This window comes from Triticum urartu, chromosome 7A (assembly GCF_056163025.1).
Source record: "Triticum urartu cultivar PI428250 chromosome 7A, HENAU_Tu73, whole genome shotgun sequence".
In the NCBI taxonomy this organism is placed as follows: domain Eukaryota; kingdom Viridiplantae; phylum Streptophyta; class Magnoliopsida; order Poales; family Poaceae; genus Triticum; species Triticum urartu.
The window spans coordinates 560262684-560280872 of NC_141879.1; the positions used below are offsets into that span (position 1 = coordinate 560262684).

The following is an 18189-nucleotide window of genomic DNA, read 5'->3' on the forward strand; positions in this document are numbered from 1 at the left end:
TTTTTACTTATTGTTACTGTTGGGTTTTACCTTAATGAATCTATAGTAGTTGTGGATAGTTGCTAGAGTTTCAACCATAAGAACACGTGATCCAAGTACGGAAAGTATGTAAGCTTAAGCCTCTCCCTCATAAGAATGATAATTATCACTATTGTGTCATATTCAATTGCCTAGGCACAATCATGTTTTCATTGGTCTTCAAAAACCTTTACTTTATTGTTCTTTTATGAAAAGAGCTACTAACACTTTATTATCTTGCAAATCAATCTTTTTATTCTTGCAAAGTAGTTTTATTCTTGTTTTAGGTAAAGCGAGCATTAGCGTGTGTAGAGTTGTATTGATGGTCGATAAAACTTGAGATAATATTAATTCTACCTTTAGCTCCTCATTAGGTTCGACACTCTTATTTATCAAAAAGGCTACAACTGATCCCCTATACTTGTGGGTTATCAGGCACCATCTACAGTAAACAAGCAAAGTGGTCCCCATTTGGTGGAGTTTGTCCCCTCTTGGCCACGACCCTTGCCAGCTCTCCACGACAGGGGCAACTCTCCAATACTAGAGGTGTCGAACAATACGACTCCTCCTGCCATCATAGCCCAATGTTGCACTCGACAAGTATCACCAACCGGAGGCACAACGTCAGCACATTCGATGGTGGGAATCCTATCTGCTCCTCGAATAGAGTAGATGGCAGCAACAACATCGAACATCTACCAGTGCAAGGATTGCCGGAGTACAGCTGGCGACATCCTCATGCACGGGCATGGCTGTAGATTTGAGGAACAAAGGGATGTGGAGAGAGTGATGCTCGGTTTGGGGAAGAAGGAGATGAGAGAGAGGCTTCTAGGTGGGGCCCATGTGTAATTAGAAGTTGAGTTCCGAGAAAGGGTTAGATGCAAAGAAATTTAACACAAAATTTAAGGATTTAGAAGTTGGAGATAACATCTGTACGATTACTAAGCTCGCAAGGAATAGAGCCCTGGGACAGCTCCAATTTTTTTATCTAGTGGACTCCGCTTGTTAGTGTATGATAAACAGAAAAAGAAGCTACGGGCTACCAGTTCGGGCCCAAACTATGGCACCAGATTGCATTGTGCGAGACAACGGAAGAGGGGGAACTAGGTTATGTTTAGTACCACACTGCAAACGGAGTAGGGGTCCAGAGGACGGACACCTATAAAACCCGACCTCGCTGGTAGGGCTTTGTGTGTAGCCTAGGCGTTTCACTATAGCCTGACCTGGCGCGCCCTAACTAAAACAAGTTAGTGAAGTTTGATGTTTAATTATTTTTGCTTGTGTTAGCAACTGAGCTCAAGCCGTGCATGAGCTGTGGGGCGAAACATTTCCAGATGAACTCACTGTATGAAGCCATCTCTGAAGTACTAAGCTCCAAGGAATATGGCCCTCCCATCGAGGTAAAATTTTAGAGGCAAAGTCATCTCTTAAGTACTAATCTTAGAGACGCATTGAGGTAAATTTTTGGTGTTCCTTTGAAATTCATGAAAGTTTTAAAAATTTGTGAACATTTCCAAATTTAGAGAACTTTTGTTGAAATCCAAGAACATTTTCTAAATTCGTGTACTTTTTAAATAAGCGGACACTTTAATTTGTGAGGATTTTTTTAAATTCATGAACATTTTCTAAAATTGCAAACATTTCTAAAATTTATGAATATTTTTAAATTCACATTTTTACAGTGTTTCTCTAACTTCATGAGTATTTTATTTTTTGAAACAATATAAATATACTCTCTATTTTTTCTCATATTTTCCTTTCTCTTTCTTTTCCTTCGCCTCTCCAGATAGGTGAGGCAGAGGGATTTGACAACCAACTGAAGCGAGCATCGTAGGTCGGCACATTTGATCCTCCATTGACGTGTTGCATTTGTGGGTTATTCGCTATGGGGAGAGGGGTGATCTGGTTTTCTGCTTTGTGCATTTATGATAGGGTCGTCCCAGCAAGCTTGTTGGTTCTGCAGTGAGCGATCGGGTCGCCGGTTTGTTCGTCTTCCCATTGGGCTCCTCGAGCGATAGATTTGTGATGAAAGACTCACGGCGTACTAGCGATGGGGAGAGCTAGAACAGAAAAATCAGACGTTGTAGGATAGCGAAGCTAACATGAGAACCGTCGAAGAGTGTAGATACGCCTTGTGGTAGTAAATCTATACGTGCCAGCAAAGTAGGGAAGCTGGAGAAAATGATGATCCATTTAATTATATGGTCTGATAGTACGAAAATTGCCAATACACCTGAACACAAACAACTAGCGATGGAAACATTGAACCGAACACCATAAACTGAATAAATAGGAATATTGATCAACTCTAGCTTGGCTCTTTGATTTTCGGAGTGGTAAAAGAAGGGCGCAGCAAAGCGCGCATTAGGCTCTAGTAGGGAGCTATAATTTGAGAGAAGTGATAAAGATGCTCTAAAGTGGACATTTCGAACTTCAAATCCAAGCAAACAGACGTAAGGATAAGACCTAGATCTTCTAGTACTTGTGGAAGAATATACTTTTTGGAGGGTAGTAATAGTATGGAAGAACTGGTTTCATTACTTGCTAACTGGAGCATTCAAATTCTTTTCATTTATGTTCATGTTTGATATTAAGCCGATTCATGTAAAATAATCGGTATGTCAAAATCATAGTTGTAATTATAGTGGTTAAGAAGATTTATCTGTCTACATGTTGTGTCTCGCCAACATTTCAAGGGTCACGTGATCAACAACGCAAGGATACAAAGATGCTAGCATTTTCTGTCGAAAAGCTTCCTGAAATGCGGGTCACTCTCAATCAGATCGACCAAAATGGTGTGGCACAACTTTAAATGAAAGTGACATTGCTTTTTTTTGTGAAGTCCCGACCAATGAAACATCTTGATTATCTAAGTACTCACGTAAATAAAATTAAGGTCCACTCCTCCAAGTGGTGCCATCTGCTTATGTGGTATGACAGTCACTTGAACGGCCCCTGGTGAATGCCACATAATGGTGGGCACTAACAGTTATATCCAAGATCTGTTCTTTTCTTTTCTTTTTGTCAAATGATATCCAAGATCTGTTCTGATACTTGCAGAAATGCCACTGGAAATGGTAATTGGAATTTATGTGGTCTGCATGCGAGTTGGCTTTGATGTCGGTTTCAGAAATATTTCGATCATAACTGAGATTATTAATATTAAGTGAATTCCATGGATTATGTTTTGCATTTCGGCCAAGTGGCCAAAACATCCACTTGAAATTCAAAACAGTTTAAAAGCTTGGAACTTTTTTATGAAATTTATTTGAAAGCTTGTGTGGTACTAAAATGGCTTAAATACTTCGATCGAAAGGAACCTATTTGGGTGTTCATTGAAATCATTGGAATTTAGTGAATTTCTAATGACATCTTGCTGAAAGTGGAACCATATCGCGACGATGTCGAAACTGGTATTTGTCCCGAGCAGCACTAGTGACTTTTAGCCCAAGCTACGGTGCTAGGGGTATAAACTATAGGTGTTAGGGCATCTCCAACGCCGACCCTTAAACCTCCCGCAACCGTCCGGACAAGATCGTCCGGACCGCAGAAGCCATCCAACGCGGTCCCGTATCAGTCCGCGGGGTGGTCCAGACACGATTTCTCCCGCAAACCGGAAACAAGCGTGCGGGAGGTTTGAGGGAGTCCGGACCGAGCCGAAGCCTGCTTCTGACCGCCCCGGCCCACCAAAAAACCATCCCCCTCCCCCGCGTTTTCGGTTAGTGTCGCTTCAGAGCGTCAGCGTCCGCATTCATGCCCGGCGAGAGCGAACGCGGTTGCTCACTGGCGCCGGCATTGAAGCGACTCGTCGACCGAGAGAGCGTCGCCCGTGTCGCTTCCCAGTGCAGGCAACTGCCGCGCGTCCAAACGACACGACGGCCGCCCGTCTGTCCCTCTAACACCTGCATTGATGGCACACAGTTGTCGAGGCACCTCCTCTGGCGCCACCCGTCTGTCCGTCCCGCCCACCGGTGCTATATAAACTGCTGCCCTGACCATAGCCACAGCCATCCCACTCAGCACCACTCCCCTCCATGGATCCCTCCGCCACCAAAGCTTTCTGGGACGGGTTGACGTCGGAGTAGAAGAAGGAGATGGCCGCAATTGTTGCCGACTGGCAAGTCGACAGGCAGCCGGAGGACGCCTCCGACGATGACGTGCAAATGGAGGATGCCTCCTCCGATGAGCCAACACCACCCTCCTCTTCCTCTGCTACACCCTCGCTGGTGCATTGCACCATGACCATCAGGGAGGCCCGTGCCCATTATATGGACATGGTGTGGGAGGAGCGGGAGAAGCAATTCCGGGAGGCGCAGGCCAACGCCAACTACAACCACAACCTCCTCCAGGAGCATCTGCAGGCGAAGGAGCAGGTCTCCGCCGGCAGGGCGGTCGCGACTGACATGGGCCTTGTAGAGTTGGAGGCGCTGCTCGAGTCCTATCGCCCCGCCCACGAGATTCGCCTCACCCGCTGGAGGTACCGACAGCGGGTGACGGAGGTCGAAGCCGCTGGCATGGAGTGCGATGATGAGGCGGGCAAGGCATTGTTGGGCAAGAACGATGAGGAGAACATCGCCGAGGCCGCACCCTGGCGCCACGACCACGAAGGAGCCGACACGTCCCCGGGCACTGCCGGCAAGGAGGAAGAGTAGTGCATGATAGGTCGCCGCCGCTCGTGTCACAGGAAGGCCACCGCTCCTCCCCTGCCGTCGGCGCCAAGCTTGGTGGGCTGAGCATCTTCCGCCAATTAGTCGCTTGGCGGTGATGTGGAGGCGGACGGCTTCACTTCCCGGGCCTCGGGAGGCGGAGGTTACGGAGGAAGAGGTGGAGAGCGCCGAGGCGGAGCTGGAAAAGCCGAAGCTTCAGTTCTCTTGGTTCATGACCGGACACGAGGAACGGGCACCGACGACCATTTAGACCTAGCCAGACGAGTTCCGCTTAGTTGATGTAAATGTAATGAAATCCGTCATGTATAGATGAAATTCGTCAAGTTTAAATGAAATCTGCCATGTTTATGTGAAATTTGACCATGTTTATATGAAATCCAATCATGTTTGATCAAATTTCATCCGGATAGTTTGAGTTGTTGTCAAAATATATGCGGCTAGCGTTGGATGGTGGCCTCCCGCATCCATGTCCGCGGACTGCCCCCCCTCCCCTATGGATGGATGTGGGAGGAAATTTGTGGTTTCCGTTGGAGATGCCCTTAGGGGGCTAAACTGTGAGTGCTAGGGGTTGCATGAAGCAGAATGTATCACGTACAGACACACTTAGCTAGATCCATACAAGTAATACTAGGCTTTGAAGCTGAATGCTTGATTGACAAATGGTGGTGTGATACTCCTTTTATAGTACTTAGGGCATCTACGATATTGCCCCATCCCTACACATCGGATGCCCTGCTGTCATTGAGAGAAAAAAAGTAAAGAAAATGGTTGCTTGCAGGCCCAAACGGGGGCCTGCAAGAGAGGAAGGTGATTCGTCACAAAACAAGGGAGAGAGAAGGATGCAACGAGATGTGAAGTTATTGGCTTAGGACAAAAAAGATAGAGAGAGAGAAGACAGAAGAGGGGGACACACTAGGCTGGGGAAATGTAGTGATTCACATCTCTACTCCTACATCTAACCTGGAGAAGCACTCAGCAACATATTAGTGCCTCCATAGTTCATGCCCTTACAGACGATACAGCCTAGTGACCTCATTGCTTATATCATGTACTAAATGACATCATTGTTGACCTCATGTCCTAGGATGATGTCCTTGTTGACTTTAGGGTAAAAAAATGTCTTGCCAACTTACTCCTTTTGGCAGGGTTTGACTCCACGATGACATCCAAAACAACTAGCTAATTACCCGTGCGTTGCAAGGGACACGTACACATTCTAGTGGTTCAACACCAATTATATCTGACATATAGCTTACACCCACCATATTCTAGACTTTGACAAGATTTAATTTGATTTTATTATGGCTAGGGGAATGCAAGCAAAGTTTTTTATTTAGTTGGGATTTTGGTAAGATTCGGTTTGATTTAGGTATTCGTAGGGGAATGAAAGGAAATTATCGATTTATTTGTGATTTCGACAAGATTTGATTTCATTTGATTGAGTTAATTTAGGACGTGCTTTTGGAAAGTACAGAGTCGGTTTAGATTATTCCAAGTTAATCTATTTATTTTATTTTTATTTTTGTGCGACATCGGTTGAGAGTACCAAGAAATCAATAGAAAATCAAGGAGGGGGGAGTGCGCAAGGGGGGAAATGAGGGGTGAGGGGAGTCAACACGACCAACTCTTCTTTAATAGTAGAGATTTTGTCATGTACTAAATGACATCACTGCTGACCTCATGTCCTAGGTTGATGTCATTGCTGACTTCACAGTAGAAAAATAAAAATGACAGGGTTTGACTCCACGATGACAACCAAAACAACTAGTTAATTGCTCGTGCATTGCAATAGATGCATACATTATTCTAGTGGTTCAACACTAATTATATATGAAATATACATTTCACCCACTATATTCGAGATTTTGATAAGATTTAATTTGATTTTAAGTACGGATAGTGGATTGCAAGAAAAGTTTTTGACGTAGTTGAGATTTTGATAAGATTTGATTTGATTTGGATATTCGTAAGGGAAGAAAATGAAAGTTTCGATTTAGTTGTGATTTGCAAAGATTTGATTTGATTTAATTGAGTTAATGCAGTACATGATTTTATAAAAGGGATGATTTGGTTTAGGTTATTTCAATTTATTTTCGCTTTTTGTGTTGATTTTAATTTTACGCGGCATCTTTTGAGAGTAAAAATCAACAGAAAACAGAAAAGAAGCGGCTATTTTTTTTCTGATAGTAGAGAACTAGTGATTGACAGAGGATCCGAAATGCTCCTCAAAATATCCCGAATGAGTCCAAAGGCTGCGACATGCTCAGATCTGACGGCACGTACCCACAATCTCCAGATATTTCGCCTCTCATCCTCTTCTTATACCCTGCCACTCACACTCCCCCTTATCATCAGTCTCCACTCTCCACCCATCTCAGCAAAAAAGAAGCTAGCACAGCTCCACACACCATGGCAGCCATGGCCACCACCGCCTCCAGCCTCCTCAAGACCTCCTTCTCCGGCGTCCGCCTCCCGGCGGCGGCCCGCACCCCGTCCTGCGTCGCCACCCCGCGCGCCGGCGCCATCTGCAACTCCATCTCCTCCTCCACCCCACCCTACGACCTCAACGCCTTCAAGTTCAGCCCCATCAAGGAGTCCATCGTCTCCCGCGAGATGACCCGCCGCTACATGACCGACATGATCACCTACGCCGACACCGACGTCGTCATCGTCGGCGCCGGATCCGCGGGGCTGTCCTGCGCGTACGAGCTCTCCAAGGACCCCTCCATCAGCATCGCCATCATCGAGCAGTCCGTGTCCCCCGGCGGCGGCGCGTGGCTCGGCGGCCAGCTCTTCTCCGCCATGGTCGTGCGCAAGCCGGCGCACCTCTTCCTCGACGAGCTCAACATCGAGTACGACGAGCAGGAGGACTACGTCGTCATCAAGCACGCCGCGCTCTTCACCTCCACCGTCATGAGCCGCCTCCTCGCGCGCCCCAACGTCAAGCTCTTCAACGCCGTCGCCGTGGAGGACCTCATCGTCAAGGAGGACCGCGTCGCCGGCGTCGTCACCAACTGGGCGCTCGTCTCCATGAACCACGACACACAGTCCTGCATGGACCCCAACGTCATGGAGGCCAAGGTCGTGGTGAGCTCCTGCGGCCACGACGGGCCCTTCGGCGCCACCGGGGTCAAGCGGCTCCAGGACATCGGCATGATCCAGGCGGTGCCCGGGATGAAGGCGCTCGACATGAACACGGCCGAGGATGCCATCGTGCGCCTCACCCGCGAGGTTGTCCCCGGCATGATTGTCACCGGCATGGAGGTCGCCGAGATCGACGGCGCCCCGAGAATGGTACTCCTAAATCTTGCTTTCCTATACACGCGTCCTCTTCTTGGAAGAAGAAGAAGAATCTCTTTTCGACTTGTGCTGGACTGACCGGATTAATTTCGTTTGTCTGGTGGCGGCGGTTGGTTACAGGGCCCGACCTTCGGCGCCATGATGATCTCCGGCCAGAAGGCGGCGCACCTGGCGCTCAAGGCCCTCGGCCGGCCGAACGGCATCGACGGGACGCTCAAGAACGTGACCCCGGCGCTGCACCCGGAGATGATCCTGGCGGCGACCAACAACGGCGACATCGTGGACGCCTAAGCAAAGCAATGAGCCACGGACACCAAGGCGTACGTACGCTGGTGTTTGGGGGCGCAAGATCAATAAGATGGTTCGGTGAAACGGAGGATGCTTAGGGACGAGGGCTTGTCTTTGTGATTTGTCAGATTCGTGTTTAATTCCGATGTTTGTCTTTAGTTTTCTTGTGTTAGCGTATTTTGTTCATGCCACCTGCCCGCCATGTGCTCTGCCCTGCCTCTGCCTCGCGGCAGTTCCATGGATGATGAATCCTTCTGGAACAAGAGGAGGGAATAAAAAGGTTGAGTTCTATGTTGGTGTGCGGGCTCTGTTTACTCCATGGCCGGATCGAGTTTTCTTTTCTCAGTTTCCGGTGACACATAAATCAACAATCAAGGTCTATACAATAGGTAGCTAGCATAGAACTTGCAAAATACAGAGGACCAACACAAACATGCACAAGAAATTTAGTGTATACATCTCTAAAAATCAGAGAGGGGGGGGGGGGGGGGGGGGGGGGGGGGCTAGTTTGATTAGTTGGAAGGAGCCTGTATTAGGCCCGTAAAGATCCGTGTGTCTAGCATTTTTGCTCTAAAAATGCTGTTGTGGGTTCATACTATTACCAGTCATTAATCATAACCATTAAAAGTGACAACTGTTCATATAAAATCGAATTGATTCGATTCCACGGTGCATTAATCATGATCATTAAAAGTGCCAACGGTTTCTATAAAATCGGATCCATTAAAGTGCCAACGATGACTCATTGCAGAACGATCACGATATGGATATGGAATTTATAGGAGGGCTTCCTCCTACCGGTGTAATTCACCTAAGAAGGATATGGAATCGTTAAGATCTGAGGCCTGCCACTTAGTCCCCAAGGCACCCAGAGGAATTGTGCCGCGACACAAGAGAAAAAATGTGGGTCCATATCTCAAGCACGCCACACAAAAGGGCACAACCTATTTCCCACATGTTACACTTAGCCACCTCTGTGCCTCACAGAGGTGGTTAAGTGTAACGTGTGGTTAGAAGGAGAATATTAGAATCACACTGGGCTTCTAATTATGAGGATTAGAAAGGATCTAGATCTAGCTCTAATTGGATCAACTAGAACTAGAGGAGGATACAAAACTTGTGTGTTTAAAAGTGACCAAAACCTTTAGTAAGGTTGGAGGAGCGAAGAGGAAGCACCATAAGGGGGAAACGTCCCCCATTGCGCTGGCGAAGAGGAGGGGGACTCTCCCTCCAATTCGGCCTCTCCTTCTCCATGAAGAAAGGGGGGCGCCACCTCCTATTCTGCCCAAGTGACCCAATATCCTTTCCACCACCTGGCATTTTAAGACCCGTTGATATCTAATTAAATATAAAAACCTCATAATTATTATTAGAGCCTTTTAATACTAATTTAACATCTTCGAAAATATTTTCCACCTATATATTATTTATCATTATTACCCGGTAAACCCCGAAACCCTTCCGGTGACCCCGAAACACTTTCGGTTCCTCTTGAAACTATTTTGAATATGAATGAAATTATTTCATAAATATTTACTCATTACTCCAGCCCTATTAACACTCAACAGATCATGATTACCTTCAGTTTGTGACCCTCTAGGTTCGATAAAACATATACATGAACAAAGTCTCTTTCGTTCAATGACTGATAGCGGAACCATGGATATCCATATCGATTCCCATGAATACATGAATGACATTCGAGTGAACCTTTTGTTATCATGTGTTATTCCCTTTGGTTCTCGATATTTTACAAACAAACCGAGGTGAGATGTATTAGTATCTTCTTGAGTCATACAAATGCTGACTAGCTATATCGGTCTCCTCGTTACCGGTTTTGTTCTTCTTTCTCGTTGACATATTTCGGCATCCACGTTACCTAGTCACCTATGTCTGGCCAGACGATGATGGCTGCCGTCACACCAAGAAGGCCCTGAGAATATCTTTCCATTGTCGGAGGAGCAAATCCCACTCTTGAGCTATCTAGTCCCTTATCAAACTTCCCGATGAACCTGTAAGGCGTCGTTATGATCACCGTGTTACAGATGACGTTTGAGCAACCCCAAAGCCCACCGTATAGTGAGAAGTTGCTCGATACTCTCATGGTCTAAGGAACAAGATCACACGTTAACTCTCCGTCTTATAACAATTGACTTGTGACGATTGTATCTCAAAGTATAACAAACAAGTTAGGGTCAATTCAATATGATCATTCTTCCAACATCATATTCTGAAAGTTGTTTTAGGACTATCGTTACACTTAATGATATCCTCAGATCCGGAAAATGTGATCACTAACAACAGTTGAGATAATCTTAGAGGCGAGAATAGGAATCATATTTTACTGTATATCATTCCACACGTGCATATGAGTTTTCCACTTAATCACACATTCTAGGATCATAGCAGTTATAGCACAAATATAAACTCTTAATTACAAATATGGAAATAAAATAAAATAATATTATTGCCTCTAGGGCATATTTATAACAAGGTGTAACGCCCTCGATGCGGCTATATCTCCCACGTGTCGAGGCACGACTTAGAGGCATAACCGCATTGAAAGCAATGTCGCAAGTCGGGAAATCATTACACATCCCATGTACATAAATAATATAAAGGGGAGAAACGTAGTTGGCTTACACTCGCCACGTCACATCAAAGTACATAAATAACATCCATCATACAAATCACTCATGGCCCGACTACGGTGCCAAAATAGAAAAGACCCCCAACATGCGACAAGGCCCTGAATCGATAACCCCAACTAGGCGCCACTACTGATCATCCGGAAAAGACACGTAGTATCGCTGAGAGTCCTCGTCGAACTCCCACTTGAGCTCGTAATCGTCAACTGGAGCAGAAACACCTGAACCTGCATCTGGAGTTGTAGTATCTGTGAGCCACAGGGACTCAGCAATCTCACACCCACGCGATCAAGACTATTTAAGCTTATATGACAGGTACGGCAATATAAGTGGAGCTGCAGCAAGCGACTAGCATATATGGTGGCTAACTTATACGCAAATGAGAGCGAGAAGAGAAGGCGAAGCACGAGCGAGAAGCTAAAGGAACATCCTGCGCAAGCATAACTCCAACACCGTGTCCACTTCCCGGACTCCGCCGAGAAGGGCCATCACGGTAACACACACGGTTGATTCATTTTAATTAAGTTTAGTTAAAGTTATCTACAACCGGACATTAACAAATTCCCATCTGCCCATAACCGCGGGCACGGCTTTCGAAAGTTCAATCCCTGCAGGGGAGTCCCAACTTAGCCCATAACAAGCTCTCACGGTCAACGAAGGAATAGACCTCCACCCAAGACACACCGATCAGACTCGGTATCTCGGTACAACAAGATGATTCGACAGGTTAAAACAAGTCCAGCAACACCTCCCGAATGTGCCGACAAATCCCGATAGGAGCTGCACATATCTCTTTCTCAGGGCACACTCAGATGAGCAATCCGTACAACTAAAACCAGCCCTTGAGTTTCCCTGAGGTGGCGCTGCACAGGGCTCTAGTTCGGACCAACACTCAGAGGAGCACTGGCCCGTGGGGGGCTAAAATAAAGATGACCCTCGGGCTTCGGAAACCCAAGGGAAAAGGGGGTAGGCGGCAAATGATAAAACCAATGTTGGGCATTGCTGGAAAAGCTTTAATCAAGGCGAACTATCAAGGGGTTCCCATTATAGCCCAACCGCGTAAGGGACGCAACAATCCGGGAACATAACACCGATATGACGGAAACTAGGGCGGCAAGAGTGGAACAAAACACTAGGCGAGAGGCCGAGCCTTCCACCCTTTACCAAGTATATAGATGCATTAAGATAACATAGCAATATAATGATATCCCAACAAGTAAATAAATGTTCCAACAAGGAACGGCTCCAATCTTCACCTGCAACTAACAACGCTATAAGAAGGGCTGAGCAAAGCGGTAACATAGCCAATCAACGGTTTGCTAGGACAATGGTAGGTTAGAGGTTCAATCATGCAATTGGGAGGCTGACAATCAAGTGGTAGGCATCGTAGAAGTGGCAAAGCAAAAGAGCGAGCAAACTAGCATAGCAAAGATAGTAGTGATTTCGAGGGTATGATCATCTTGCCTGCAAAGCTGTCAGAGTTGACTAGATCCTCAAAAGCACACTCAACGGGCTCCTCGTTAGCAAACTCGTCTCCCGGCTCTACCCAACAACACAAACAAGCAACAAGAATACAATCAACCACGTGCAAGGGCAACAATAATATGCAAAGACGGTATGCTATGCGGGATGCGATGCGGGATGCAAAATGCAAGACGTTACAGAAAATGCATGAACCTGGCCTCAACTTGGATGACCAAGTGGGCCACTGGATAGAGGGGAAGAAATCACCTGAAAACGATATAAAGATCATAGGAATCGGAGCTACGGTTTGGAAATGGCGAGCGTTTTACGAAACGAACCGATCTGCGATATACAGCAAGTAGGCTCCTAAATGCAACGAAATGAACATGCTACAGCCACCAAACATGAAAAAAAAATACATGGCAGTGATGTACACAAGATGCTTAACAAAACACTAGCACTGAGCCATAGGCAAATTCATCCATTAAGAGGTTCAAACAAGCATGGCAAAAATGAATATGCAAAACAGATTCCAGACTTGGTGAAATTAACACTAGCCTGAAATTTCAGATCACGAAGCCCTCTTCAGAGCAGCAAAACAACATGATACAAAACCTGAACATGACAAGTAAGAACATGGCATGGAGCTACTCAACAAGCTTAACAAATCACCCAAAGTGACCTGGGGCCAAAAGGGTTCACAAAATACTCTACCGAGCTCACGAACATAGCTCGAACACAATCAGTTTTCAGACTTAGTGAAAACTGAGACATGCAGAAATTTAACTCACGAAGGCATGTAAACGAGCTCGATGCACTCACTACGGTGCAAGTTGTGGCAAGGAAAGCATATAACCAGAAAGAAGGCACAATATTCTAGCTACACATGGCAAGAACAAAGGCATAGCATGCATGGAACACTAACGGTAGCATCGGCAAAATCGCAAACAAGTTGACGATCTGCCCAGATTAACAACAAAGCAAAAGTTGAGCTCGATTGAGTCAACCTAGAGCACTCCACATATGCAAACAAAGACATGGATGGATAGAGCATAACATAAATATCAAAACTCCCTTACTGATCATCCTCAAAAGAGGCACGGATCACTAGGAAACAAGCTGGACATATAGCATCATGAACTAAAATATCCCAGACTTAGTGAAAATCACTAAGTCCCTGAAATCAGCAATCTCAGGTACCTCTCTTCGCAAGCTTGCACAAGACAACACACACATCCTAAAAATGCATGGGTGGCACCTCTGGAAAGAAGACAAAATGCTTAACAATTCATCCCAAAGGGGCACAGGCATATCATGCACGAATTAAACATGGCAAAAATGACAAAAGTGCATGATGAACTAACGGATCTGCAATTTAACTCACGAAGCCTCCTTCTAACAGCATTTTGGGCAACAAGATGACCTCAAATGCAAATGATGCAATGGAATGAAATGATGTACATGTCGAGGCGAAGATTTTGATATATTATATGCCCAAAACGGAGTTACGGATGCGGAGATATGAGCAGTCAAACATAGCATAAAAAATAGGGTTTCGGGGATGAAAAGTCAACCGAGGAGGAGATATTTCCAGATCCGATCTGCACGCGGTTCGAGGAATCGCCGGGAGCACTGTAGCTGGCCGGACTTGGCGCCGGAGTTGAAGAAGAAGAAGCCGGGGCGGAGGCGGGCGGCGGCGCCGGCGGCGGGGGCGGCGTCCCACGGCGGCGCGGAGTGGAGGCGGCGGGGCCCGGCGCGGTGGCGCCGGCCGGCGACGGCGGCACGTGGCGGCGGCGATGGCGGCGCATGGCGGCGGGGCACGGCGACGGAGGCGGCGGAGGTGGGGCGCGGGCGACGCGGGCCTCGGGCTCCCCGCGGCCTGTCGGTGGCGGCGGCGCCACGTGGCGAGCGCGGGTTGGGCGAGGAGCGCGGCGGCGGACGCGTCCGGCTGGGGGCGGACGTGTCCGTCGGTGCGGGGAGGTTTTTTTTTTGGGAGGAGGACGGGGAGAAATCTGAGATTTGGAATGGGGGGTGTATATATAGGCATAAGTGGAGCTAGGAGAGTCCAAATGAGGTGCGGTTTTCACCCACGCGATCGTGATCGAACGCTCTAGGACATGGAGCAGAGTTTGGTCGGTTTTGGGACAAATTTTGGGGGGTGTTGGGATGCAACACACACGAGGCCTTTTCGGTCCCTCGGTTAACCGTTGGAGTATCAAACGAAGTCCAAATGATACGAAACTTGACAGGCGGTCTACCGGTAGTAAACCAAGGCCGCATGGCAAGTCTCGGTCCAGTCCGGAAATGTTTGAACTCCACACACGAAAGAAAGCTAGAAATGGCCACCGGAGGAGAACGAAGCACCGGAATGCAAAACGGACAACGAGGAAAATGCTCGAATGCATGAGATGAACATGTATGCAAATGCAATGCACGAGATGACATGATAAGAGATGCACGAAAAAGAAAAACAACACACGGAGACAAAGACCCGAACCCGAGAAATAAATATAACTTAGCGCCGGAGACGGCAAGAGTTGGATACAAATATGGAAAGTATAGCTGGGGCGTTACAACACTCCACCACTACGAAAAGATCTCGTCCCGAGATCTAGGACTGAAAGAACTCCAGGTACTCAGAACGGAGGTGATCCTCGCGTTCCCAGGTAGCTTCACGATCGGAATGGTGTGACCACTTGACTTTGAGAAATTTGATTGACTTGTTGCGAGTTCTGCGTTCAGTCTCTTCAAGAATGGCAACTGGGTGCTCACGGTAAGAGAGATCTTCTTGGAGCTCAATGTCCTCGAAGTTGACGGTGCGTTCAGGCGTCTTGAAGCACTTTCGGAGTTGGGAGACATGGAACACATCATGAACATTGGCAAAGTTTGAAGGAAGCTCGAGCTGATAGGCGAGGTCACCTCTCTTGCTAGCAATCTTGAAAGGCCCGACATATCTGGGGGCAAGCTTCCCTTTGATACCGAAGCGACGAGTACCTTTCATAGGAGAGACGCAGAGGTAAACATGATCTCCAATCTCGAAAGCCAGATCACGGTGCTTACTATCATAGTAGCTCTTCTGGCGGGATTGGGCTGCTTTGAGGTTATCACGAATGACCTTGCACATTTCTTCTGCCTCTGTGATCAGGTCATTACCCAGCAGCTGACGTTCACCGGTTTCAGACCAGTTGAGAGGGGTACGGCACTTCCTGCCATATAGAATTTCAAAGGGGGCCTTGCCCGAACTTGCTTGAAAGCTGTTGTTGTATGAGAATTCAGCATAAGGAAGACAGTCCTCCCACTTCATGACGAAAGAAATCACACAAGCCCTGAGCATGTCTTCGAGAATCTGGTTGACACGCTCGACTTGACCGCTCGTTTGAGGATGGAAAGCAGTGCTGAAGCGGATACTGGTGCCCATGGCCTTCTGAAAAGAATCCCAAAACTTGGAGGTAAAGATGCTGCCACGGTCTGAAGATATCACTTGAGGAATACCGTGCAGAGAGACAATGCGAGAGGTATAGAGTTCCGCCAATTGAGCTGCAGTGATCAACTCTTTGATAGGCAGAAAGTGAGCCACTTTGGTGAGGTTGTCGATGACGACGAATATAGCATCATTGCCACGCTTGGACTTTGGAAACCCAGTCACGAAGTCCATTTCGATGTGGTCAAACTTCCATTCTGGAATGGCAAGAGGTTGGAGGAGACCTGCTGGCCTTTGGTGTTCTGCCTTTACTCTTCTGCAGACATCACACTCGTTCACGAACTGAGCGATCTCGCGCTTCATTCGAGTCCACCAATAAGCTTGCTTGAGATCCTGATACATCTTCGTACTACCAGGGTGGATGGAGAGGAGAGAGTTGTGAGCCTCGTTCATGATCACTTTACGAAGTTCACCTTTGGGCACAACAATTCGATCCTCGAAGAAGAGAGTGTCCTTGTCATCCAGTCGGTAACACTTGTACTTGGACTGACTCTTTGCAATACCAATCTTCACCTTTTTCACCATGGCATCAAGAAGCTGGGCTTGGCGAATCTGGTCTTCCAAGGTAGGAGAAACTTGAAGGTTGGCGAGGAAACCTTGAGGAACAATTTGAATATTCAGCTTGCGGAAAGCTTCACAAAGCTCGGGTTGATAAGGCTTGAGAATCAGACTGTTGCAATATGCTTTTCTGCTCAAAGCGTCAGCAATCACATTGGCCTTGCCTGGAGTATACTCGATACTCGGATTGTACTCTTGAATCATTTCGACCCATCGAGTTTGCCTGAGGTTGAGATTAGGCTGAGTGAAGATGTACTTGAGACTCTTGTGATCCGTGAAAATGTCCACTTTTCTTCCCAATAGAAGATGTCTCCAAGTCAACAAAGCGTGCACAACTGCCGCCAACTCGAGATCATGAGTGGGGTAGTTCTTCTCATTAGGCTTCAACTGGCGAGAGGTATAAGCAACAACTTTCTTCTCTTGCATCAGTACAGCACCGAGACCTTGGAGAGAGGCATCACAAAAGACCTCGTACGGCTTGGTTTCATCAGGCGGAGTCAGAACTGGAGCAGTGATCAACTTCTCTTTCAAAGTGTTGAAAGCAATATCACACTCCGGAGACCAAACATACTTGACGTGCTTCTGAAGAAGATTTGAGAGAGGCTTGGCGATCTTAGAAAAGTTTTCAACGAATCTTCTGCAATAGCTTGCGAGACCGAGGAAACTGCGGAGTTGCTTCACGTTCTGAGGAGGTTCCCAATTCACAATTGCAGACACCTTCTCAGGATTCACGGAAATGCCCTTGGCAGAGATGATATGACCAAGATAAAGAACCTCATCGAGCCAAAATTCACACTTGGAGAACTTGGCGTAGAACTGATGTTCCCTGAGCTTGTCAAGAACCAAACGCAAGTGCTTGGCATGATCTTCCTTGTTCTTCGAGAAAACCAGAATGTCGTCGAGATAGACCAAAACGAAGTCATTGGTGTAGGGGCTGAAGATGAAGTTCATCATGCGAGAGAAGGTCGGAGGAGCGTTGGCGAGGCCAAAAGACATGATGGTGTATTCATATGAACCAAAACTTGTTCTGAACGCCGTCTTGGGAATATCTTGCTCATGAATACGAATCTGATGATAACCCATACGGAGATCAAGCTTGGAGAATACTTGGGCACCCTTGAGTTGTTCGAACAGCTCATTGATGTTGGGAAGTGGGTATTTGTTCTTGATGGTCTTCTTGTTCATTGGACGGTAATCAACACAAAGTCGACTCGATCCATCCTTCTTCTTCACAAAAAGAACACCACAACCCCACGGAGAAGTACTAGGCCAGATGAGACCCAATCTTTCTTGCTCATCGAGTTGTTTCTTCAACTCCTTCAACTCTTCGGGGCTGAGCTTGTAGGGACGTTTGCACACAGGTTCCGTACCGGGCTCAAGTTCAATAACAAATTCAACCGGCCGGTTTGGAGGCATCCCTGGGAGTTCTTCTGGAAAAACGTCTTGATACTCGCAAACAACCGGAATCTGCGAAATAGCATCCAATTCACCCTTCTCATTGAGAGAAAACAACCGGATGGTATTATCCCGAGCAGCAAAGACAATTACATCCTCAGACGAATGAGTCAGTTGAATCTGCCTGGCTGCACAATCGCGGTGAGCCTTGTGTTTAGAGAGCCAGTCCATCCCAAGAATAAGATCAATGTCAGAATTACCAAGAACCACCGGAGAAGAGATAAACTTGCAGTCGCCCAAAGTGATAGTAACATCTGGAACACACACTCGAGATGTCAAGAGGCTGGCCGGAGAGTCAATAGACAACGGT

General features: G+C 46.9%; 1 protein-coding gene across 1 annotated transcript; it reads left to right on the top strand.

Annotated features, from left to right (window-relative positions):
• The first annotated feature begins 7017 nt into the window (after positions 1–7017).
• LOC125525971 (thiamine thiazole synthase, chloroplastic) lies at positions 7018–8564 on the top strand. Its single transcript, XM_048690974.2, has 2 exons — positions 7018–7979; positions 8106–8564. Exons 1-2 carry the CDS (start codon positions 7095–7097, stop codon positions 8274–8276), a joined length of 1056 nt encoding a protein of 351 aa, XP_048546931.1. The 5' UTR covers positions 7018–7094; the 3' UTR covers positions 8277–8564.
• The last annotated feature ends 9625 nt before the right edge of the window (positions 8565–18189 follow it).